The sequence below is a fragment of the Suncus etruscus genome, chromosome 2 (assembly GCF_024139225.1).
Source record: "Suncus etruscus isolate mSunEtr1 chromosome 2, mSunEtr1.pri.cur, whole genome shotgun sequence".
Lineage (NCBI taxonomy): Eukaryota > Metazoa > Chordata > Mammalia > Eulipotyphla > Soricidae > Suncus > Suncus etruscus.
In genome coordinates this window covers 95,426,247-95,453,697 of record NC_064849.1, presented here as the reverse complement: position 1 = coordinate 95,453,697, position 27,451 = coordinate 95,426,247, and the positions used below count along the sequence as shown (strand labels likewise).

The window sequence follows — 27,451 nt, the reverse complement described above, 5'->3', positions numbered from 1 at the left end:
GTGAAATGCTGGGGATCAAATCCAGATTGGCCACATGCAAGACAAGCACCTTAAACGCTATATCACTCCAGCCCCATAAATTAGTAAAAAAGTTTTCAAAACTTTTGAGAGACTAAAGAGATACTATATCAAGTGGGGCATTTGCTGTGCCAGCCAACCCAAGTTCAATTCTTGGCATCCAGTACAGTCACCTGATCACAGATTCAGGAAATAAGTTCTAACACTACCAGTTATAGCAATAAACAGACATTTTTTTAATTATAGTACTTTTATTTTCTTTTAATTTAAGCACCATGATTACAAAGATGCTTGTAGTTGGAACTCAGTCAAAGAAAGAACACTCCTCTTCACCAGTGCAAATTCTCACCACCAATGTCCCCTTACTCCCTATTTCCTACCCTCTGCCTATATTTGAGACAGGCATTCTACTTCTCTCAATCATCAACATTGGACAGACAGACTTTTAAGTGTTGTACCAGACAGAACTTCTGAGATAATCATAATATCACTACCATTGATTGTAAGTCTTTACCAAATTGAAAAGAATTAGTTTTGAGCTATTAATCATTGCAGAAAAGAATCATTCACACCAAAAATTTTATAAGTGCATATTTTGATTTATTATAGTTTTGTTTAGACTCTAAGAATTTGTTATTGAGATTTTTGATGCTATACTTACCTAGTTAAAATTTTTTTTGTGTCTAGAAATTAGTAAATGAAACATTCCAAAAACTCTGGTTTACTCCTACTCCACACAATGACAAAGAAGCAATGACGAGGAAAATTTTAAACATCACTGATGTGGTAAGGACTAAAACAAAGATGTGATCCTTGTGGGTGCAAATTTACCTGATTTTTAAATACTTAGCATTTAAAGGGGAAGTGACAATTATGGGATAGCTTATCTTTTAAAATTATTTTTCTTGTGGGTACTCTCAAATGATGCAAGTCAGATAAGATCGGTTTTCCTACATAGTCCACTTTTGGGCATTCATTATTAAAATTCTTTCAATTTCTCCAGTAATTGGAAACTGAAAGTGAACTAATAGAAATTATAGTCCAGGAAAAAACTATTTGTAATTAGATAGTAATTTCTATTTTTCAGAAAATACGGTTTGACCCATTATGTTTATTCATTTTACTCAGATTGTGTTTTATATTTTCAATACTAATTCTTTACAAAGTCTTTAAATATGGTATTTAGAAAAATTGAGGAAATACTACATATTTTATTTTAGACCTTACATAGTTTTCTGACAATCTGATTTATGTAATTGATTAAAAAATAATCACAGGGCCGGAGAGATAGCATGGAGGTAAGGTGTTTGCCTTGCATGCAGAAGGACAGTGGTTTGAGTCCCGGCATCCCATATGGTCCCCCGAGCCTGCCAGCAATGATTTCTGAGCATAGAGCCAGGTACTCCAGGAGCGCTGCCGGGTGTGACCCCAGAAACAAAAAATAATCTCAACACATTCTGATTTTTATAAGAATAATTTTTAACATTGATGAATCATTTACTTACTGAAAAGTTTAAACACAAGTCTCTCAATAAGACCACTGAGAAAAGTTCTACTTAAGGTAAAAGAAAAGCAAAACTGTATTTTACTCAGCTTTTATTTCTAAACTTTTATTTCTGCCGCATTTCCTTCTTAGGTTGCTGCATGCAGAGATACTGGCTATGACTGGTTTGAGCAACTCCTTCAAAATGTGAGTCTCATTTTGATTTCTAAGAATGCATAGCATAGAATGTATTAATCCAGTTCTTTGTAGATTTGAGTTACAAAAATTTTTTGTTATACTGGATAATTCTATTAATCTCCCTATTTAATTGCTCCTTATAAAAATGTCAGGAACTTTCAGATAAATAAAAGTACGTATTACTAAAATATAAATTCATAACAAACCAAAAAATAAAGTACATATTACTCAGCTTTAAAAGTTGATAAAGACTGGAGAGGTATATAGTGGGTAAGGAGGCACTAGCTTTGTATGTGGTCAGCTTGGGTATCTAAGCCCTTCGCATCTCCGGATGTGACCTAAAAAAAAAAAAAAAAACATGCTCGACTTTTTCAATCTTAATTTATCCTTCCCTGCATTTTTATTTATATTTTTCTCTTTAATATTTTCTAAAGCAACTCCTGCACTTTATATCATTTCACCTATACATATGTACATATGCCCTATATTTAACAGATGTGACTTTTCAAAAAAAAATTACTTGAATACCACTGTCATCTGAATAGATCTCACTGATTCCTAGTCAGTGATCACAGTATTCCCTGATTGTGTCTTAAGATGTGTTTTTATTGTTGGTTTGCTGTTTTGGTTGATAAAGCTCTTTAAGACTCACTTATTACAGAGTAAGTTCTTCACCTCTTTTTTCATACCACTTAAATGCTTTTCTGTAAAATATTCCACATTCTAAATTTCACAGATCTCTTCCTTTTGGTGTTACATATAAATTATTCCTTTATCATCTCCCATTTTTTTCTTTTTCTTTTTTTTTTTTCCCCCAACCTGTAAACTCTTGGTTAGATCTAGAGACTTAATATCGAAATTTAGTTTTGGGGATAGAGGCCCCAAAACTTTCTTAAATGTAATTTAAAGTTTTAAATTACTAAATAGAATTGTATCACCACAGGAGGCATATTTGTCACATTCAGTGATTTTTTTTTTAGTTTTTATTTTGTTATGTCATTTCTATTATAAAATTTTATTTTTATTATTATAATATTTAAGCACCATGGTTACAACATGCTTATAGTTAGGTTTCAGTCATAACAAGAACACCCCCTCTTCACCAGTGCAACATTCCCACCGCCAATGCCCCTCATCTTCTCCCCCACCCCTACCTGTATGCGAGACAGGCATTCTACTTCTCTCACATATTAACACTTGTCGTAATAGTTGTTAGTGTAGTTATTTCTCTAACTGTACTCACCACTCTTTGTGGTGAGCTTCATATCCTTAGCCAAACCTTCCAGCCATCATCTCTGTTGTCTCTGGGCATAATTGCAATTATGTCTTTTATTTTTCTTAAAACTCATAGATGAGTGAGACTATTCTATGTCTATCTCTCTGCATTTGACTTATTTCACTCAGCAATATTATAAAATTTAAAGTTAAAGTGCTAAATCCTTTTTTCAATTAGATGTTTTTATTTTTTCTAGTTATTTTGTTACTTATTTAATGAGCTAGATAGAGTTCTTTATTAAATAAGAATTTTATTGTGGTTGGGCATATAGTATATGGGCATATAGTACAACAGGTAGCTTGCCTTGCATGTGGCCAATCAGGATTCAATCACTGGTTTCCCTTATGGTCCCCCAAGCCTGCCAGGAATAATTCTTGAGCACAGAGTCAGGAGTAACCTTGAGTACCACCAGGTGTGGTCCAAAAACAAAGACTCGTATCTCAATTAACTAATTAGATAGGAAAATATGGGAAATAGTAGGTTCATTTCCAATACTTTTCAATATTCAGAATAATGAGCTTTCTTGTTAATTTCAAAAGCAATTGGTATATTTTAATATTATTGATATTAGTATATTTATAATATCATTTGAACTAAAGTTTTTGTCTTTAATATTTTGTACTTATAATTATTTTGTGTCAGGATGCAGTTGACCCTGAATCCTTGACACAGATTCATTTCACACACACACACACAAACACACGTGTAAACACACCTTTACATTTGTTGTTACAATAGCTGGTAATTATACGCTTGCTTGTGATTTTTTTTTCACTTGGTTGTAGTGCTTGCTTAGAGTCACACAGGTTCCAGAGATCACCTGTTTTACCTATGGTGTCAGAAATCACATTTGATGGGTACATAAAAATAGCTGTAGATTTGTTCACTGTGCAGAGCATTTACTACTGAGCTATATCCTTTGCCCCTTGATACATAAAAATCAAATTGTTTTAGGACTAGAGAAATAGCTCACCAGGCAGAAGCATACCACATGCTTTGCATGAAGGAGGCCAGAATTTAATTTCTAGCACTATGTCAATCCTTCACACTGCCAGGAGCACTCAGCTGGGAGTAGCTAGGAGTACTGCCAGGAGTACCTTCTTGCACAAAAGAATCATTTTAAAGTTCTAATATTAATTGCTTTAATTCCAGAATATGTCTTCTTTGATATATGATACAATGTAAGCAATGACAAAACTTAAGTAACTTATATAGCACTGTACATTATAAAGGATCAAGTAGAAATATATGCAGTAACGCTGATAAATAATAGAAATACTTTGCAGAAAGGAAACCCTGCACAGAAGAGTACATACTATAATTCCATTTTTATGAAGTTCTAAGAGAGGCAAAGCTAATCTACATTAAAAACAAATCAGTAGAATAGTTTTTGGGTATTAGAGATTAACTTGGAATGGGGTTATTTTATGGTTGTCCAAAGAAACAAATTCAACCTGATTTTTGGAAGAAAGAAAATAATTGTAAAGAATTATCTCATATGATTGCAGCAGCTTTGAAAACTCACAGTCTGTCATCTGCAAACAGAAGGTCCAGAAAGCTGCTACATCAAGATAAGTCTATATCAAAAGGCCCAAACCAGAAAGTCTAATGGTTTAAACTCCCAAGTGCAGAAGTTTGAGGACTCAATTCATATTTACAGTATAGTGAAGGATGCCCAGCAAATGGGAGAGGGCAGTTTGCTGTACTGAATCTTCTAATTCAAATGATAATCTCATCATGAAAATAGCCTCAGAAACACACTCAGAAAAAATGTTTAACTAGGTAACTGGACTTCCTCTGGGCCTGGTAAAATTGACACATAAATATATTCAACACCTTCCAATTTTGAACTTCACCTTAAACTTGTACTTAATCTCCAGTAACAAGGACATAGTTCCTCTAGTATTCAGCCAACTTGCATAAAACTGAAAATGTGGACCACAGCGACAATAGCATTAATACAGTGGTTAACATTCTTGCCTTGTATGTGTCCAACCAATGTTCAATTCCCAGCACCAAATATGGTCCCCTAAGCACTGCCAGCTGTGAATTCTGAGCATTAGAGCCATGAATAAGTCCTGAACACTGCCGGTGTAACCCAAAAAAACTGAAAATGTACTATCCTCTTTTCAGAGTAATGATCACTCTTCTCTTTGGTGTGTGTAATAAAATACTATGTAATCAGATTAATAGTATTTAAATATTCTAATAAGGGATTGGAGAGATAGCATGGAGGTAAGGTGTTTGCCTTGCATACAGAAGGACAATGGTTTGAATCCCAGCATCCTATATGGTCTCCCGAACCTGCAAGGAGTGATTTCTGAGCATAGAGCCAGGAATAACCCCTAAGTGCTACTGGGTGTGACAAAAACAACATAAATAAATAAATAAATATTCTGATATGAAGTTGGTATGTCTAATGTTCATTGTAAGTGAATAAAACTAAGATTATATTTGCATGCATGTTTTCTGTTTCTCTATGAGTATACGTGTATAAATATTATCACAATGCAATAGGTAAGAGGTAGTTATAACAGTTAAAGTCTTGATCTTCCTTTTTATTTTTTTGAAGGAGAGCACACCCAGCTGTGCTTACAGTATGCTTAGGGATCATTACAGTGGTGCTGTGGATTGAAATAGGGTAGGACACTTGCAAGGCAGATGCCTTCAGACCTGTAGTATCTCTCTGATCCCAAGACCTTCATTTCTGCAATGTAATTTCATAGCTTCTATTCATAACTACCTTCTGCAGTCTAACTCTGTTCCTTTTATAACCATCTCACCTGACTATGGTTCTTTTTCTAAAGAATCTGTGCCTTTAATAATTCTGCTTGGATTGACTTGTGCTTTTCCACTAAACTTATTCACAAGATATGTTAATATTAAAAGATAGGAAAGAATTCCCTGTATTTGAGATAAATCCTTCATTGACTATTGAGTGTGAGGCTTGATGAGTCCAAAGTAGATGGATGTTAGTCTTAACTTCTGGTTCAGTAAAGTCATTGTTGTTATGGACTGAAAGAACAAAAGGCAGTCTGGCAGGTACAGAGATTGAAGGCATTTTAGGTACTCTGTAACTTCTTGTAATTTTACTGTTCCTTTAGGTCTGCTGTTCCTTAATCACATGTATTACTTATATTTGGTGATGAAGTGAAGCTCTGCATGCCCAACTTTATGAATTGATAGGATTAATAGTGACTAGTTCATGAATTGGTCAGATTACGTGATATTTTGATAACACATGGTTGAGTTTTGGGTATTTACATAGAGATATTTGCATAGAGATTACATGTGGAGGATGGTAGGGCTATTTTCTTAAGTTGTGTCCTGCCCAAGGCTTCAAGACAACATCTTTGACTGCCATTACCATTTCAGGAACCAGTGGATCTGCTGGATCAGATGATCCAAGCAATAAAGCAGCTTGGCTTACCATCTGAACCTATTGCAGAGCCCTCTTATTACTGGCAGCTTTGGAGGTCATTCATTAAAAGGACCAAAGTAATACTCCCAAGTGAGGGATTTGTTATTCCAAATTTTAAAGATATCTACTAGACTTTGTACCTCTTTTAGATTATATGAGTTTGAGGGCAGATGTAGAGCTTTTCAGCTTCATTTAGAATGGGACTTTTTTAATTGTCCCAATACCACTTGGCCCCTAGGAATTTTTCTGAAATAGATAGTCCTGGGTTTTTATTTCTATTTCTCTGACACATACATACCCTGATAAGTTTCAGGGAATACACACGTTTTGCTCACTACATCCATTTATGACTAATCAATACTACCAATGCAGTTGACCATGGTAATATTTAGACAAAAATAATAGCTTACAACCATTTTTGTAACATAAGGATGAAATTTTCACAGAGTTCTTCTAATAATGAAATTTTACTTTTTATACTCTTTATTTCTAGTAGCTTCAAATATCCTTTTCTAGTGTAAACAAGATTCACTCAGCAGATTAAATGAATATGGGAATTCTGTCAAATGCTAAGCATGTCTATTTCAGTTGTACATTCTGGTACTAGAGAAATAACTCATTTTGAAACAATTGACTGAGTTGTTCTCCACTGATAACCTACCTCCATAATCCGATTCTGATTAGTGGGCTACAGTGATATTTTGAGTCTCTTGGAATTAGCATCTGAATAGAGCCAGTGTCAATTAAAAGGTCCGATAATTTCTTTACCTCTATGTTCAGTTGATATAGTAAGGGGTTGTAGTTTCCTTTGGGGGAAATTAGGAGAAAGATTGGCAATGTAATTTTTAGAAGTGTAGCAGACTCTTTCTTGGGTTACAAATTAACCAAAATTCATGTGTTAACATTTGATTCTTAAAATGAATAGTGGTAAGTGGAAGATAATCAGATAAGGATAGAATACTCAGAATTGAATTTGCCCTTCAGCGAAAAACGTGAGGTATTATTATGCTCTCTTCACTATGTTGATCACACAAGAAGATAGCCATCTGCAAAACTACAGAGAATCTTTTTTAAAAACTATTTATGGGGCCGGAGAGATATCGTGGAGGTAGGGCGTTTGCCTTTCATGCAGAAGGTCATTGGTTTGAATCCCAGCATCCCATATGGTCCCCTGTACCTGCCAGGAGCAATTTCTGAGCATGGAGCCAGGAGTAACCCCTGAGCACTGCCAGGTGTGACCCAAAAACCACAAAAAAAATAAAAAAAAAAGAAAACTATTTATGCTGGCACCATATTCTTGAACTTCTCAGCTTTAGAACTCTGAGATAAAGTTTCTAGTATATAAGCCCAAAAGTGAATAGCATTTATTAGAGCAATTCAAAGACAAAAATTGGTACGAAGAAGTATGGAGTTACTAAACAAATACCTAAAAATTTTATGAAGTGGCATTGGAACTGGTAGAGAATTGGATCTTGAATCAGTAGAGAACGATAGAGTTTCCAGTAAAGAGCCTTTTAAAGCAGGTCTGGTTAGTAATAGGAAATATAATGGAGACCTTATCTTTTTATGTATAAAATTTGTATCTTTGAAAAATCAGAGGTGCCGGAGAGATAGCATGGAGGTAAGGCATTTGCCTTTCATGCAGATGGACGGTGGTTCGAATCCCGGCATCCCATATGGTCCCCCGAGCCTGCCAGGAGCGATTTCTGAGCATAGAGCCAGGAGAGAGAGAAAAGAGAGAAAAGATCATAATCATGTAAGAATCTTGATAGACACTTAATTGGTAAAAGTCATTCTGATGACATCTCAGATAGAAACAAAAAACATTGAACAACAGAGATAAGACAATCCTTGTTACAAAGTGGCAGAGAATTTTATGCTGTTGTCTTTTTGTTCTAATATTTGGTGGAAATAGAACTTAAGGTGATAAATTTGGATGTGTAACTGAGATTATTAAGGAAAGTATTGAAGGATTAAGTTGATTTCTCCCTGATTTACAATAAACTCCATCAAGCAGTGAATGTTTTGATTTTTTTAGCTGGTAATAGTCATATAGTTTATAGTCTTCCACATCAAAAGTAATAATGTTGATACATACAGAACTTTGGTGAATAATCAAGGGACCAAAGCAATGGCATAGCGGTAGGGCATTTGCCTTGCTGACCCAGAACTGACAGCAGTTCTATCACCAGGTGTCCCCTAGGGTCCCCCAAGCCAGGAGCGATTTCTGAGCACATAGCCAAGAGTAACCCCTGAGTATCACCAGGTGATATTTTTTGGTGGCCCCAAAAAATTTTAAAAAGTAAAAAGAATAACTGGTGAGTAATCAAAACACAATGGAGAGCGAAGGCAGTCTTGTACAAAATAGCATTTAATATGATGGCCTTTATGTGAAATTCTAGGAAAGGTTTAAAAAAATCAGAAGAATGGTTCCTAGGGGCCAGAGATGGGCTAAGAAGAAATATTCATGAGCCAGAGATATAGCCCAGCTTGTAGAGCATTTGCTTTACACACAGCCAACCTGGATTTGATCCCCAGAATTATATATGATCCTCTGAACCTGCCTAGGAGTATTTTTGAGAGCATAACTTTCTGCGAGTAGGGGCTGGACCAATAGCATAGCAGTAGGGCGTTTACCTTGCATGTGGCCCACCCTGGACAGACTGTTCAATTCCTGGCATCCCATATGGTCCTCCGAGCCTGCCAGGAGTGATTTCTGAGTGCAGAGCCAGGAGTAACCCCTGAGTTACTGCTAGGTGTGGCCCAAAATTTGAAAAAGAAAAATATTAAGAGACTTTCGGGCCAGAGTGGTAGAACAGTGGTAGGGCGTTTGCCTTGCATGCAGCTGACCCAAGACAGACCTCAGTTCGATCCCCAGCGTCCCATATGGTTCCCCAAGCCCCCAAACCAAGAGCGATTTTTGAGTGCAGATCCAGGAGTAACCCCTGAACGTTAATGGGTGTGGCCCAAAAAAAATATTTAAGAGACTTTCAAGAGTAATCTCTATCAGAGGTTCAGAAATATTATAGATTAAGATTTTAGTAAATCATTCTAAAGATGGGGCCCAATACTTTATTCGGGGGTCTCAAATTCTAGGCCCGCAGGCCGCAAATGGCCCTCCATACAACATTTTGTGTCCCTGCCCTAGAGGAATCTTTTGTTTTTAGTTGTTTGAGTCACACCCCCCAATGTTCAAGGCTTACTACTGACTTTGCACTCAAGGATCACCCCGACTTTGCCTCCTGCGGCCCGCATGTAAATTGAGTTTGAGACCCCTGCATTATTAACTGTTCTAGATGATTCTGATGTAACCCTAAAGGTAGAGAACCACTGTCCTCTATCTCATTAGTAACTTGAGTTATGATGATAAATGTTCTTAACAAAATTTAGCACAAGAGTGCTGTGAGATAGTACAGGTTAGGGCACAAGCCTCGCATGCTCTCAGCCTGAGTTCAATTCTCAGTGTGGTATTGTGTTCTCCCATATCCGAAAGCAGTTGCACTGAACTGCCAGCTGGGGCGGGGAGGAAATTTGCTAAGGGGAGAACAATTGGGCATTTGTGTTGCATATTGTCCATTCCAGTTCTATCCTTGTCACAGCATGTGGTCCCCTCAGTACTGCTGGATGTAGCCCTAAACCACTCTCGAAAAAGAGATGCTGATGGAGTCCCCAGACCACCTGAAAACTGGCTGATTTGACTTGAGATATTTAAGATTTTGGGGGGGGGGTAGGCCACACCCGTTTGATGCCCAAGGATTACTCCTGGCTAAGCGCTCAGAAATTGCCCCTGGCTTGGAGGGACCATATGGGATGCCAGGGGATCAAACCACAGTCCTTCCTTGGCTAGCGCTTGCAAGGCAGACACCTTACCTCTAGCGTCACCTCTCCAGCCCCAAGATATTTAAGATTAAGAAATATTTTAGTCTAAGTATTAGAGTGCATGCTTTTCATAGTGAGGGGTCAAATTTAACCTCTGATACCACATGGTCCTCTAATCATTGTTTTTCAACATTTTTGTGCAAAGGCACACTTTTTTCATGAAAAAAAATCACAAGACACACCACCATTAGAAAATGTTAAAAAAATTTAACTCTGTGCCTATATTGACTATATATAAAGTAATTCTCTTGAATAGGAATCAAATAAACACAAAGAAATTATTTTATAATTACTTTATTATGAAATAATGATGATAATGATTTGGTCTATTTGTGAGCCGAAGCAGTATGTTACGAATGAAGTTGGAATTTTTCCCACAGCATACCAGACAATATCTCACGGCACACTAGTGTGCCGAGGCACAGTGATTGAAAAACACTGATCTTATCCCAGCACCTGATCCCCATTAGATTGGCCTCAAAAAGAAAAAAACTAAGTAAACAAGGATGAAAGGATTAAGAGGCTTGCTTTGCATGCTACTGACCCTTTAATATCCCTTATAACTGCATGGATCATACAGTACTGCTATAAGTGGCTCCCATTATCATCAGGTATAGTCCAGTCCCCCAAGACACGTACGGACACATACACACATGTGTTTGTGGCCAGAGATAGAGGACAGGAAGTAAAGTGTTTGCATGATGCTTGCCTTGAACATTGCCAACACTGGTTCAATCACCAGCATCTCTTATTTGTTTGTTTTTATTTTGGGGCCACACCAAAGCACTTGGGGGCTTTTTTGGCTCTGTGCTCAGGAATCACTCCTCTCCTGGCATTCGGGGACCAAATGGGATGCTGGAGATCTAAACCAGGTTGGTTGCATGCAAGGCAAATACCTAACCCACTATGCTGTTGCTGCAGCTCCCATCAATCGCCAGCATCTTTCAAGATCCCCCAAACCCCTCAGATGTGATCTCATCGCACAGAACTGGGAATAAGCCCTGAGTATATCTGGGTATGGCCAGGGGGAAAAAAGAGAAAGAAAAAGAATATGGTAATAATCAGGACAGTGGAACCAGACAGAGACACCACTGCAGATTAGGTAGAAATGCTGAGCTTTCTGTAATAGGGCTAGGACAATTGATTGTCCTAGGAAGTGCTGACAGCTTAGTCGTGTCCTCAGTCCACTCTTACTGTGTTCCAAAATAAACAATAGGGGAATTCTTTTTTTTTTAATATAATTTTTATTTTAATCATAGTGGGTTAAATATCTTTCACAGTAATATTTTAGGTACATATTAACATTGAATCGGGAATTCCCATCGCCAAATTGTCCTCCCTCCACCACCACCACCCCCCACCCGTTCCCATCCTGCCTCCCATCCAGCCCCCTAGGCTGCTAGAATGAGTGGTCCCCTCTGTGTCTAGCTTACTTCTTAGTGATCATACAACTGTTTGGTCTTGGTACTCTCCATTATTTCCCCCTCTATTTTGGAAGTGGGACTAGATAGCTCAAGTTATGTAGTTTGGTTTGAAGAAGGGAAAAGCAATAAAATGGGGTAAAAATTAAATACGCCAAAAATGGGCAGAGTCCTTCTAGACTAAAGGCTCTCATCCTCGGTTTGAAAGACGAAAGGGAAAAAGAAAGTGAAATACCACAACAATTCAAAAAGAAATATCAAATAAAATACCCAGTGAGCACTACAGCAATAAAGATAAGCACCACATAATAGCCATGGTCTTGAAATAAAAAACATAACAGAGTGCAAAAAGGAAGAAGAAAAGAAGAAAGAAAAAAATAAGTAAAAAAAAATGAAGACAACTTCAATATCCACACCAAAACAAAGAAGTCAACAAAAAATAGATAAATAAATAAATAAATAAAATTATTTTGTGCTTTTTTTTTTCCCCTGCATAGGCACTGTAAATATTGGAGTCATTGAAAAGGAATTCCCTTGGCCTAAGAGACACAGGGTTTCTCCACCCTTGAAGTGTACTGTCATGGGATTAACTATAGACTCCTTTCATGTTCATTTACTCTCCCCTTGGTGCTTTTGTGGTATGTGGAAGACCTCTGCTCTGTCCTGAGTGATAAAATCAGACCTCTGTATCTAGAGATCTCGGTATCTGCACAGGTCAAAGAGTGGAACTTATGAAGTCTTTCTTTGTGGTTCTAGAAATTCTGTTCCCTCGGAATCATTTTAATTCGTCTTCTGTAGTTGGTGGTCTTATTTTGTCAGACTTGCTTCTTTTTTGCCCATTCCAGCTGAAAATGGTAACGTGTCCTCAAGTATTTAGGGCTGCAAACAGAGGGAGAGAGCTCAGCCGAGTGACTGCAGGAGCCAAGTCCCAGAGACAACAAGCACTCTCTTTCCCAAGGGACATGGTTCTGGAAGGGACCTCTCGCCCATTTGGCCTCTGTTTAATTTTTAAAAATTGGTTCCTACTTCAACTTAGTAGTTAACCCCATAGATGAAAGGAAATGGGCGGGCCCAGAGAGATAGCACAGCGGCGTTTGCCTTGCAAGCAGCCGATCCAGGACCAAAGGTGGTTGGTTCGAATCCTGGTGTCCCATATGGTCGTCCGTGTCCGTCCCCCCCCCCCCCCCCCCCGTGCCTGCCAGGAGCTATTTCTGAGCAGACAGCCAGGAGTAACCCCTGAGCATCGCCGGGTGTGGCCCAAAAACCAAAGGAAAAAAAAAAAAAGGAAAGGAAATGGGCAATTGAATGGATGAATGTTGGGCTGAAGGATAGCACAGTGGTAGGGCATTTGCCTTGCACGCAGCTGCCCAGGACAAACCAGGGTTCAATCCCCAGCATCCCATATAGACCCCCCAAGCCAGAAGCAAATTCTGAGCGCATAGCTAGAAGTATCCCCTGAGCATCACCGGGTGTGAAAACCCAAAAAAAAAAAAAAGAAATGGGTGGGTGCGTGCATAGGTAGATAGGCAGGTAATGTGGGATACATCTGGCTAAGCTTAATGGCTACCCCAGATTGATGCTCAGGGGGCCAAAGCCAAGTGCTCTAACTCTAAGCTATATTCTTGACATTTCAAATACAGTGGGGATATTTGTTTTTGAACCATATCCTGATAAGCTCAAGGACTAATCTTGCCTCTGTATTCAGGACTGACTCCTGATAGTGCTCAGGGTACCCATGTTCAGTTCGTGAGATTAATCTAGATTCTGCTGCAAGCAAGGCAATGCCTTGCTTCCTGTACTCTCACCAACCCTGTATTTATTTATTTGTTTATGGAAGAGAATTTCTGAATCAAGTCAAAAAGAAACTGAATCAAGTTGGGGGGGAAGAAGAGAGAGAGAGGGAGGGACGGAGAGAGACTTGTAATGCAGATTTATTTTTTTCTAACTCCCTTGTCACACTAGCTATAATTCAAGTTTTTATTGGCTACAGGTACCTTGTGGTAAGCATTAGACAGCATAGACAAAACATTTTTCTATCTTTACAGAATATTATATTACATAATACTAGACCTTCATGGAAATCAAAAATATATTTCAACTTTAATTTCTCCAAAATTATAATATCTGGTTTTTATTAAAACAAATTGTACCTTATATAATTTTACTATTAACCTGTGATTGTGAAGATTAAGTTTTTTAAATTTAGTTTGAACTGTTGTTTTTACTCATTCGTTACACTTTTCTACAATTTATTAATAGTATGTAAAGGGATAAAAGAGAAATAGCCTTATTGTTGCAAAATTTTAAGATGAAATTAAAATGTATATGATTACATAAAAATGTAGTAATTAATGCATAATATTTTGAAATGTTAAAGGACTTGAAATAATGAGAAATGGAATTCTACTTCAAAATAACTCAACTACCATTTAGTGGTACTCTTAAAAGAAAATTACCTCTCATTTTTCTCATATCCTACCTCAAACCATACACATAGCAGTATAAATACTTCATGCTGAAAGTATTTGAAAGTATTTATAAATTACTCTTTTATAAAAATCTTTAAAACATTTGTCTCATTAATTTGTATTTTAGTGTCAAGTTGTTAATGGAAAATTGAATGTTTATTATTTAGGGACACATTTAATGCATATATATTGTCATTGCCTAATGAATAATTATGCTGGGATTCTTTTTTTTTTTTTTTTTCACATATATATATATATAGTTGTTGAAGTCTGAAGAGGATTCCTCATATAAACCTGTGAAGAAAGCTTGTACTCAACTTGTTGATAACCTAGTTGAGCACATTCTTAAATATGAGGAATCTCTAGCTGGTAAGATATTTTATATTTTGGTCATTAATTGAGTTTATAAGATATATTAAAATATCAGCACATTTCTGACTTTTTCTTTGACTTTCCTTAGTCTACTAATTAATGACTTCACTTTTTTTTTTTACTTAACCAGTGAAACTTTATTGGGATATTTTGATGACAATTTTACACCATGCCAAATATTTAGATTTTAGAAATATGTTAAGGTATGACTCATTGCAAGAAGACTTCCTATATGAGTCAAATCACATTTTCTAGATCAAAATTTAAACAGAGGAATTTTGCTGCAACATAGTATCCTCAGAAAGTATGTTAGTCATTCCCTCAGCATCATCATTAGAGGATATCCAGTGTATAAAGAAGTGACCACATTTTTCTGCTTTAATATTAAAATCTAATTTAGACATTGCCACATATATATACATATATATATATATATATTCTTCCCTAGAAAAAGAAAAATTAGTCAAAATGACTTCACTTTTAAATAAAATTTTTATTTGATGTTGCAGCCTAGATTATATTGTTATAGTTGGCTACAATTACTTTAGAGCTGTGTAACAAAGGATGAGTCTGTATCTTTTCACTCTTTCAATGACATAAAATTTTGGGTATCTCATTGAGCAATAATTAAAATCCAGAGGCCAGAGAGATAGTACAGGAGGAAGAGTGCTTGCCTTGCTCACGGTCAACCAGAAATCATTCCTAATTCCATAGGGTCTCCCTTTTCTTCCCTTCCCCCAACATACACACACACACACACACCAGTACCATCAAGAGTGACCCCTAAGTCCTGAGTCAGATATAGACCTTGAGTATCATCAGATGTGTCACCCAAAAAACAGTTCCTGGGCCTCATATGTGTTTACTAATAACATTTATCAGAAATATTCACACTTTTTAAAACATAGAAAAATTTATTCTAAAATTATAGTCTTATCTATTTTGAAACATTTTTCAAAAGATTTGTGCTAATACAATTCCTAATATTAACAGTTATTGAAACTTGCTTATTGTTGATGTCCCTTCTATTTTTAATGCAGTTTTTCTTTTATTTTTCTCATGTTTACCTCTTTCTTTTTATCTCCATTTTCTCTTTATCCTATTTTTTTCCTCTTCTAGATTTTAAGGGTTATACTTGTCAGTTAATGTCATAAAGTTCCATATTTCTGAAAACTAATTTGCCTCCTAAGAACCATTGTACCTCTTAACTAGCAACTTCTACCAGTATTTTTCTTACCTTTCTAAAGTTTACCTTCAAATATTCTTAATTTTTCATTTCTATTCTTAATTTATTTTGCCATAATACCGTCTCTTTTATTCCCTAGTATCTATAAACACAACATCACCTCACCTAAATATATTTCCATTTTGACTTTTTTCCCATCATCACTTTCATTGTTTTTTTTAGATATAACCCGTTTATTCCCAAAAACTTCACAAATTCCATTCTTCTTTAACTTCAATTTTACTTCTTCAAAGTAAAATTTGCCTTCCATAATGCAGACTCGCTGTCCCTTATTTTTTCTCTATGTAATCATTAAAAATGAAATTCAGGGGCTGGAGCCATGGCGCAAGTGGTTCAGGGGCTGGAGCCATGGCGCAAGTGGTAAGGTGGCTGCTTTGCATGCGCTAGCCTAGGACGGACCACGGTTCGATCCCCCGGCATCCCATATGGTGCCCCAAGCCAGGATCAATTTCTGAGCACATAGCCAGGAGTAACCCCTGAGTGTCACTGGGTGTGTCCCAAAAACAAAAAAAAAAAAAGAAATTCAGGAAGTATATACTAATTTATGGGATATACTAATCTTTTTATTGACAAATATATTGACTTTCGAGGACATACATAATCTTGAGTAATTTAAATAATATTCTGTATTATTTTATTGCCTAGCCATATATTTGTGTCTTATTTCTTTGTTTGTTTTTTCAGACTCTGACAATAAAGGTGTGAATTCTGGAAGATTGGTAGCTTGCATAACCACTTTATTCTTATTCAGCAAAATAAGACCCCAACTCATGGTTAAACATGCTATGACTATGCAACCGTACCTTACCACTAAATGTAGTGTAAGTATAGCACTGCCTTATTTCTTGTGTCTTAATATTAATCATGTATATTAAATTAAAAATTTATATATATTATCAACATAATTTGATCAGCTGTGTCACATGCTCAAATATGTTTTAATATTTATGGCATCTTATTAATAATCACCATATATAAATTATTAATGGTGATTATTATAATCACCATATAATATGTATATATGGTCTAATATATTTCCCAAGTTCTGGTTTTCTGTAAGGTAAACTAATCTCAAAATAAATACTTATAGAAAATCTAACTCAAAGCATCAGAGGTATGGTGTAAGGGCCCGGAGCAATAGGTAGTGGGGGGTAGGGTGCTTGCCTTGCACGCTGCTGACCAAGTTCAGTCCCTAACATCCCAGATAGTTTTCCAGGTACCACCAGAAGTAATTTCTTAGTGGAGAGCCAGGAGTAACCCATAAGCATCACCGGTTTGGGCCTACTCCTCCAAAAATGAAAAAAAAATCAGAGTTGAATAAAGCAGAGTACTTATTGCAAAACTACCTTTTGGGTTTTAAATTTGCTTTCTCACTGTCATTTTAAAATGTATTGTTTAAGAAATATTTTTATAATATAGTACATGAAATGAGTATCATGTCAGAAATATTAGGGAGTTTTCAATTAACACAGTTTCTCTAAAACCAAATCTGAAAATTAAACATTGATTAAAACTAGCAGCTTGAGGGGCCGGAGAGATAGCATGGAGGTAAAAGCGTTTGCCTTGCATGCAGAAGGTCGGTGGTTCGAATCCTGGCATTCCATATGGTCCCCCAAGCCTGCCAGGAGCAATTTCTGAGCATAGAGCCAGGAGTAACCGCTGAGTGCCGCCAGGTGTGACCCAAAAACAAAAACAAAACAAAACAAAAAAAAAAAAAAAAACTAGCAGCTTGGGCTAGAGAGATACAGAACCATGGGTAAGGTACTTTTCTTACTCATGGCTGACTTGGGTTTGAGTCTTAGTTCCCTAATTGAGCTTTAGTAAAGTGAAGCATAAACAGGAAATAACAAGTAAAAACATTGTCTAATACTTATATTTTTACACATAATTAAAAACTCTTAATATAGGGAGAAAACGAAAAGGAAAATGGAGACCAGAGACTGAATAGGGGTTAAGGTGCTTGCCTTACACATGATCACCCATGAATTGATCCCCAGCACTGTATTTGGTTCCCAGCACAAAATCAGGAGTAAGTTCTGATGAGCACAGCCAAGTATGGCCTAAAATGAGTCAAAGAGATAGTATAGTGGGAACATTTGCCTTTCATGCAGTCAATTTGGATTTTATCTCCAACATCATCCCAAATGGTCTCCCAAACATGCCAGGTATACCCAAACAATAAAAACAAAACAAAACAAAATATTTTTTTAATGGAGAAAGGGAACCAGAGCCATAGTACAGAGGATAAGGCACTTGCCTTGCACTTGTCTAACCCATATTTGGTACCTGGACCTCAGAGGGTTCATCAAGAGTGACTCCTGAGAACAAAATCAGGAGTAAGCCCTGAGCACTGTCAGGTGTGATCCAAAAACAAACTCCAAAAATGGAGGAAGTTGAACAGACATTTCCTCAAAAGAACACAATTAAATGACCAATAGGTATATGAAAAAGTGTTTGTTCAGCATCATTTATTGTCAGTGAAAATCACAATAACAGTGAGATATTTCACATCAGCAATTTCAGTCCTTGGTATCTATTCCAAGAAAACAATTTATAAAAATATCTGCACACATATATTCGTAACAGCAGTTGTTTGAATTTACATGTTTACAATAGCCAGCATCTGTAATAACTGAAGTACCCAACAGCAGATGAGTAGATAAAAAGGTGTATGTGTGTGTAAATGGAATATTACTCAACTCTAGGAGATGAAACCATGGTTTATATGTAATTGATTGGAACTAGAGGAGGTCATGTTAACTGAAATAAATCAGAGGGGAGGACAGGTACTGGAACATCTCAATTATAGTTCTATAATAAATATGAATTTATTATAATAAACAAATTTTACTATAATTCTGTATATTATAATTAAAATAAATATACTTATTTATTTAAATAAACACGTTCAAGGCAAATGCCCTACCACTGTGCTATCGCTCCTTCAGCCCTAGGATTCATCCTTTTTTTCTTTATTATTATTTATTTTCTTTATTTAAGCACCATGATGACATACATGATTGTAGTTGGGTTTTAGTCATAAAAGAGCACCGCCTTCACCAGTGCAACCTTCCCACCACCAATGCCCCCATCTCCCTCCACCACCACCCCCTGCCTGTATTTGAGGCAGGCATTCTACTTCCCTCACTCATTAACATTGTCATGATAGTTGTAGTCATCTCTCTAATTAAACTCACCACTCTATGTAGTGAGCCAGTCCTTCCAGGCCCATTCTGTTGTCTCTGGGCATTATTACAATAATGTTTTTTGTTTTTCTTAAAACCCATAGATGAGTGAAACTATTCTGTGTCTTTCTCTCTCCCTCTGACTTGTTTCACTCAGCATTATAGATTCTATGTCCACCCATGTATAGGAAAATGTCATAACTTCATCTCTCCTGACAATTGCATAATATTCTATTTTGTGTATGTACCACAGTTTCTTTAGCCGTTCATCTCTTGAAGAGCATCTTGCTTGTTTCCAGAGTCTGGCTATTGTAAATAGCGCTGCAAGGAATATAGAGATGAGGAAGGCATTTTTGTATGGTGTTTTTATTTTCCTAGGGTATATTCCTAGGAGTGTCAACCTATTTTCTTACTCTCACATTTATATATTTGATTAAATCAGGTTCCTACCTTTATGGAATGATTGCTGTAACATTTTGATTTGGGGAAGGTGGACAGTTTGCACACCCAGCGATGCACAGGCCTTAATCCTGGTACAATGCTCAGGAATTCTAGAGTCATTCATGAAAATATTGAGGTTTCAGGAATCAAGCTCAGGTCAGCCACGTGCAATATTGAGGTTTCAGGAATCAAGCTCAGGTCAGCCACGTGCAAGGCAAGCTTCCTACCCACAATACTATCTCTCCAATTCCAAAATAGACAGCAAAGTATTGATGATCTTGATTTTGAACGATGACTTGATAGTATTTTTTTTTTTTTGGTTTTGGGTTTTTTTGGGGTTTTTTTGTTTGTTTGTTTTTGGTTTTGGTTTTGGTTTTGGTTTTGGGCCACACCCGGCAATGCTCAGGGGTTACTCCTGGCTATCTACTCAGAAATAGCTCCTGGCAGGCACGGGGAACCATAAGGGACGTCAGGATTCGAACCAACCACCATAGGTCCTGTGTCAGCTGCTTGCGAGGCAAACGCTGCTGTGCTATCTCTCCGGCCCCTGACTTGATAGTATTTAATACTGGCTAATTACTAGGCTTCTAAGTTTTGTCTTTTATATGTTAAAAAGTGGTACTTTTATGGGGCCGGAGAGATAGCATGGAGGTTGAATTTGCCTTGCATGCGGAAGGATGGTGGTTCGATCCTGGCATCCCATATGGTCCCTGAGCTTTGCCGGGTGTGCCCCAAAAAAAAACAAAAAAAAAAAAACGAACAAAGAAAATGGTATTTTATTTTTTATTACAAAAGGCTCCTTCTAATAATTTTTCCACTGAAACTTTGCATACATACTATTTCATCTCCTAAATGCATAAAATTGCATGCGGTTTATTTTTAGATTTTTATGTTCATAAAGTACTGATTTTTTTTCCTTGTAGACACAAAATGATTTCATGGTTATCTGCAATGTTGCAAAAATCCTAGAGCTTGTTGTACCACTAATGGAGCATCCAAGTGAAACTTTCCTTGCCACTATCGAAGAAGATCTAATGAAACTTATCATCAAATATGGCATGACTGTAAGCATTAACTTTGCAATCTATTGATATATATAGTTCACAAAATATAACATCATGTTTTACCATGTCTTTAACTTATTTTTAAATATTCTAAATATTTCTATATTTCAGGTAGTACAACATTGTGTGAGTTGTCTTGGCGCAGTTGTAAATAAAGTTACACAAAATTTTAAATTTGTATGGGCCTGTTTTAATAGATATTATGGTAAGTTTATTGGTTTGATTTTAACATTTTTCCATTGGTTTCTGTAGTAAGTCCATCTCATTTTAGCACACTTTGTTAGTATTGGGGAAGTTTATCTCCTGATAAGCATGTTTTGCTAACTTCTCTGCCAACTATGTAAAATAAAATCTTAAATTACCTTTTTTTAAGACTAATTCTTTTAGGCTTTTAAGGAGTACTCTCATAATAGGCATGTTACTACTTAGAAGCACTGATAGAATTTAAACAATTCACTGATAAGAAGTATTCAAACTTAAAAATCTGAAGTTTAATTGTCATATAAATATTTCTTAAGTTTATTTCATCTGTTATTAAATAGGTGCCATTTCAAAATTAAAAAGTCAACACCAAGAAGATCCAAATAACACTTCACTTCTAACAAACAAACCAGCACTTCTTAGATCCCTTTTCACTGTTGGAGCATTATGTCGTCATTTTGATTTTGATCTGGAAGACTTTAAAGGCAATAGTAAGGTAACAGTTCTTATTATTTAGTATATTGTAAATATAATTCTGTGACCTTGTGAATTGAAAATGGGTGGGGCTGGAGAGATAGCATGGAGGTAAGGTGTTTGCCTTTCATGCAGGAGGTCATCGGTTCGAATCCCAGCGTCCCATATGGTCCCCCGTGCCTGCCAGGAGCAATTTCTGAGCATGGAGCCAGGAGTAACCCCTGAGCACTGCCGGGTGTGACTGCCCCCCAAAAAAAAAACAACAAAAAACAAAAATAAATAAATAAATGTTGTTCTTTGGGGCCGGGCGGTGGCGCTAAAGGTAAGGTGCCTGCCTTACCTGCGCTAGCCTAGGACGGACCGCGGTTCGATCCCCCCGGCGTCCCATATGGTCCCCCAAGCCAGGAGCAACTTCTGAGCGCATAGCCAGGAGTAACCCCTGAGCGTCACCGGGTGTGGCCCAAAAACCAAAAAAAAAAACAAAAAAAGAAAATGGGTAATGACTCAGGATGAAGACAGGTTGAGAGTTCTCTGGTTTAATGCCAATTTTAAAACAGTGCTCCTCTAAACATGTTTTTTCATACTAGCTTCTAATTTATGAACTTTGTTTAGAACAAGATCAAGTTTATATCATTTTAACATTAGCTATGTGTTGTAGATACAATGTTTTTGAGTACTTCTGGCACAGGCTTTTTTAATACAAAATTTTTTAATACTAAGTGTTTTAAATTATGGATTTATTAACATATTGGTGATGCTCACATATAAGTTTTTACTGTTAACTTTTTTGTTTTGGTTTTTAATTTTGGTTTTGAGCCACAGGAATTAATTACTCCTGGCAGGCTCACGGGAGCTATAAATATGGAATACCGGGTATCAAACCTGGGTGATCTGCTTTCAAGGCAAACATCCTACACTCTCTGGCCCCATATTACTACTATTAGCTTTTTAGGTTTTATTTTCCTTTATTGTTGAAAATTGTTCTAAACATATTCTTTACATACTTTTTTTTTCTCCCTCAGGTAAACATAAAGGATAAAGTTCTGGAACTATTAATGTATTTTACAAAACATTCAGATGAAGAAGTGCAAACAAAAGCCATCATTGGTCTAGGTAAATTAAGGTGGTTTTTTTTTATAGTTGGAGAGGCAGAACAAATTTTATATTTTGAGACTAAATTGTTGATTGATTTATAGTTTTAGTCATTTTAAAATCGTATATAGAATAAAAACTAGCTTAAAAGTAATATGAGCTTCATTCTAGGCTTAGCAAGATGATTTCTTGGGTCACCTTGAACAGTCAGATAACTTGAATCAATATCCTCATACTTTCTTTAGTTAATTAGAGTTAGCAGTGCCGTCTCCTACCTTTGGTGTAATAGTTTCTTAAAAGTCGGGAAGGAGTGCATCAGTGCAATAGGTAGTGCATTTATTTGCCTTGCATGTGGCTGATTGAGGTTTAATATCTGGCATCCCATATTGTTCTTCAAGCACTGTCAGCTGTAATTCCTGAGTGCAGAGCTAGGAGTAACCCCTGAGCACAGTCAGATGTGGCCTAAAAAACAAAGAAAAAACTCATTAAGGCACTTTGTAAAAAAACGAAAGTGATCTAGAAAAATTTCATGCTGTTGCATATTGTTGCCTTCCCTTGAAATTATTGCATGTATCTACCGTTGCTATTAAAAACAATAACAGTATGGATTCAGAGAGCTAATACAGTGTGTAGAGCACTTGTCTTGTACATGGTTGACCCGAGTTAAATCCCCAATCCCGTAATGGTTCCCAGAGTACTACTGATTGTGGCCCCCTCTCACACACACACACAAAATGATGATCTACATAAACTTTAATTATATTGAAACACAAAAAGGTAGTTTTATTGCATACTTGCTGCACTTCATTTATCCAGAATCATTGATATTCTTGCAGACAGTTAGCTCTCTGTGACTTATCTGGAATTTGAGAGAAAGAATCCAATTTAAATAATAAATTAGATGCACTTTAAATATAAAAACTTTTTTAAGTTTTGGGTTTTATTTGGAAGCTTTATTTTGGTAACATTAGCAGTGTTATCATTTAATATTCATGGATAGCCTAATGTACAAATAAATGAATAATAGTGGGGACTAGAGCAATAGTAGGGCACTTTTCATGCACACAGCTAACCCCTAGTTCAATCCCTGGTATCCTGTATAGTGCCCCTACATCATCACAAGTAATACCTGAGTGCAGTCAGGAGTAAGCCCTCAACAATACAAATAGTGGCACAAAAAGCAAAATACAAAAGGAAAATTTAATAAAAGATTCTATATCCCAAACTTCATCATTAAATAATGTTTGTAAATTTCTTTATAAATTTAAATCTTACTATCTTCTTTCTTCATCCTATTCATAGAATCACCTATAACAAATATAATAAAATTCCCAATAGTACTTTATTATGCAATTAATTGGTGCAGTATTACCTTTAAACTGGTGTAGCTTTCTCTAAACATCAGTTAAAGTAATAAAATGAATAGTTTATATCTAATAATGTTATATCAAGGAACACATAGTGGAATTTGGTGGGATGTTGGACTTTTTGGTTTTTTTACTTTGCGGTATCAGGGATTGAACCCAGGACCTCATGTGCAAAGCAGGTAACTACTTCATGCTCCATCTCCAGCCCTTGGAAGCTTTGACTAGAAAATACTACCTCTAGATTTATTAAGAGACATCTTGCTGGGGCCATGATTACCTGTTATTTTGGGCTAGTTATCTATTTACTCTATGTTCTGAATTTAGTTTTTTCATTTGGTATCCCTAATACTTAATAATTTCATGAATCTTAATTGTATCTCACAAAATGAAGATTTTTGTACAACTAAGGTTGTATAATTCTGTTGTACTACTTATAGAATTCAGCATTGTGACTTCATATGAGAAATAAGTTACAAATAATGTTTGCTCTAGCTAGAATTATTCTATTTCATCAAATGAATATATTTTAGTGCTTTAAAATAATGTCAGTGTAACATCTATGAGGTATTTTAAAAAATGTTTGCAGACATTACCTCTTAAATCCTAAAAACATCCCTTTAAGGTAGGTGGGTGGTAAATATTATTGTCCCCATTTTACAGATGGAGAATTGAGGCAAAGAGATAATGTGACTCACCCAAGGTCACACTACAAGTCAGTGGTGGAGCCAGGAATAGAACCAAAGACTCCTGACTCCTAATCCACTCCCCTAGCCACTAGGCCCTGCTCCCTCCTCAAGGTTTCCTCTTGTGTGAAATTCTCCTTTGAAATGCTATTTCTTATTTTTAATTCATGGGGAAAGAAGTGCCTGCTCTAATACTTCTCTAGGTAAGGCCACTAGCATATTCTTCCAGTCACTTTAAGTTTTAATTTTTTAAATAAGGTGCTCTATATATAATTTATCAACGTTGTTAAATATTATACATAGTCTATATATATATTAAGATTTTTTTTCCTTCTTTAGGATTTGCCTTTATTCAGCATCCAAGTCTAATGTTTGAGCAAGAAGTGAAAAATCTGTATAATAATATTTTATCTGATAAGAACTCCTCAGTGAATTTAAAAATACAAGTGCTAAAAAATCTCCAGACCTACCTACAAGAAGAGGATACACGTATGCAGCAGGCAGATAGAGATTGTAAGTCAAAATATATTTTTGTTGTTGTTCCGTGTTTTGTTTTGGGGCCACACCCAGAGGGGCTCAGGGCTTATTCCTGGCAGGCTTGGGGTATCATCTGGGATGTCGGGGAGGGAATCTGGGTTGACCACATGCCCTGCCCACTGTGCTATCTCTCCAGTTGTTGCAATGTAAATGCAATTCTGGCACTTTATGACTCTTTTCAATTCAGATATCTGAATTTGCTTATTTTGCCTGCTCCCTTTCAGAAAAAAGGAAAGAAAATCATTCAAGCGCAGACCCCTACCTCCAAAAAAATTTATTTTCCTTTATCAAGTATGCAGAAAGTGCCTTCCAGTTGACTAAATGCTCCTACGAGACCCCTGGACCATTTCAGTGCACCCAAGGAGTGATATTACTCACTTTGGGTGAAAGAGTTTAGAACAAGTAGAGTTCTTAAATCCATAGTTAAATTTTTTTTTTTTTTTGGTTTTTGGGCCACACCCGGTGACGCTCAGGGGTTACTCCTGGCTATGCGCTCAGAAGTCGCTCCTGGCCTGGGGGACCATATGGGAAACCGGGGGATCGAACCGCTGTTCATCCAAGGCTAGCGCAGGCAAGGCAGGCACCTTACCTCTAGCGCCACCGCCCGGCCCCCTCCATAGTTAAATTTTAAGGTATTCTTGTATTCTTCAAAATAGTTTGTAAATTTGAATATATGTCCAGATAGCACTTTTGGAATTTTGTTTGTTGGTTTTGGTTTTGATTTTTCCCATACTTGCTGTGCTCCTGATTCTCTGTTCAGGGACCACTCTTGGTGGACTCAAAGGACAATTTTAGTGCCAAAGTGCCTGATACAGAGTGCCAGGGATCATGCCAGGTTGGCCATGTACAAGGCAAACATCCTATTCACTATATTAACTCTATTTCCTATAGATGTCTTTCTTTTTTGGGGGGGGGGGGGGTTGGGTCACACCCTGGCAGCACTCAGGGGTTACTCCTGGCTCTATGCTCAGAAATTGCTCCTGGCAGACTCGGAGGACTATATGGGATGCCGGGATTCGAGCCACTATCCTTCTACATGCAAGGCAAACACTTTACCTCCATGCTATCTCCAGCCCCATAGATGTCATTTTGATGGAAAAGAGGATATTATTTTTACCAAGTTTCTCTAAAATAGTTTGTGCATTTGGCTCTGTAGTAGTTTGATATATTTAGTAAGGTTTATTACTTGTGTCCTTTTTTTTATCCCCCCCCTCCCCCGACATAGATGATCTCCCTATTATTTGTTCTTAACGTGTTTACTTCCTTTTATAGGGAAGAAAGTTGCAAAACAAGAAGACTTAAAAGAGATGGGAGATGTTTCCTCAGGGATGAGTAGTTCCATCATGCAGCTTTATCTCAAACAGGTGCTTGAGGCATTTTTTCATACCCAATCAAGTGTACGACACTTTGCTCTAAATGTCATTGCATTGACTCTAAACCAAGGTCTAATTCATCCAGTTCAGGTAAGTACATTTTCTAGTAGCAGTACCTATTTAAAGAGCCAGATTTTGTTGAAATGTGATGATTTATGACTTAAGAATAAGTGATTAGTGTTCACAGAAAATTAAGTTATTATAATTTGAGCTCAAATTTTTTTCAGGGGTTATATCAATTATTCAAAACATTGATAATGAGAAAATATAATAAAGACATTAGATTGAGTCATACATGTCATGTTACATATTCAGAGTACTGCTATAGACTGCCAAATTGAACCTCTTAAATAATAAAGTGCTATGTCCTTTAAGATTTTTATTTTAGGTATTTACTATTTATTCAGTTCTTTCTAAAACCTGTTTTAAAAATGCTATTTATTCCTATTTCTTTAGCACACCAATGTCCAAAGCACATTAACATATATATATATATATATATATTTAACCTGTTTTTCATTACTCAGGGTCATAATCACCAAAAGAAATAATGTTAGAGGGAGCCAGAGAGATAGCAAAGCTGTAGGATGTTTGCCTTACACGCAGCTGATCCAGGACCGATGGTGGTTCGAATCCTGGCATCCCATATGGTCCCCCAAGCCTGCCAGGAGGGATTTCTGAGCTAAGAGCCAGGAAGAACCACTGAACGCTACCGGGTGTGACCCAAAAAATCAAAAAGAAATAATAATATATGTTGGAGCCAGAGTGATAGAACAGCTGGTAGGGTATTTGCCTTGCATATGCCTGACTTAAGTTTGATCCTCAGGATCCCACATGGTCCCCGGAATACTACCAGGAATAATGCCTGAGTACAAAGCCAGGAGTAATTCCTGAACATTGCTGGGTGAAGCCCTCCCCCAAAACAAATTTTTTTAATTTAAAAATAATAATAATAATAATATGTGTTAAGAATCTTGTTTAGTTACATATGGCTGGAGATGGGTAATTCAGGGGCCACACCCAGTAGTGTCATGGCTATTTCTGGTGGAGCTTGGGGGACCATATGAGCTGGTGGGGATCAGTCCATATCCAACCCCCTTTGTAGTCACTCTCCACCCTTGTCCAGCCATTGATACATCGACCCCTTTACTCTAAATGAATGGCTGGCCTTAGGTAGTTTGTGCTTTTTTTTTTAATGACGTCACACCCAGTTACGCTCAGGGATTACTCCTGGCTCTGTACTCAATAATCC

General features: G+C 36.7%; 1 protein-coding gene across 1 annotated transcript in view; it reads left to right on the top strand.

Annotated features, from left to right (window-relative positions):
* Positions 1–27,451, top strand: part of NIPBL (NIPBL cohesin loading factor) — a 207,921-nt gene that overhangs the window by 161,553 nt on the left and 18,917 nt on the right. Inside the window, exons 31-40 of the mRNA XM_049768359.1 lie at positions 706–804; positions 1,655–1,708; positions 14,425–14,533; positions 16,467–16,603; positions 20,332–20,472; positions 20,584–20,677; positions 21,015–21,169; positions 22,170–22,260; positions 24,629–24,802; positions 26,099–26,289. Coding sequence (XP_049624316.1) covers positions 706–804; positions 1,655–1,708; positions 14,425–14,533; positions 16,467–16,603; positions 20,332–20,472; positions 20,584–20,677; positions 21,015–21,169; positions 22,170–22,260; positions 24,629–24,802; positions 26,099–26,289 — 1,245 coding nt within the window. The remainder of the gene's footprint in view (positions 1–705; positions 805–1,654; positions 1,709–14,424; positions 14,534–16,466; positions 16,604–20,331; positions 20,473–20,583; positions 20,678–21,014; positions 21,170–22,169; positions 22,261–24,628; positions 24,803–26,098; positions 26,290–27,451) is intronic.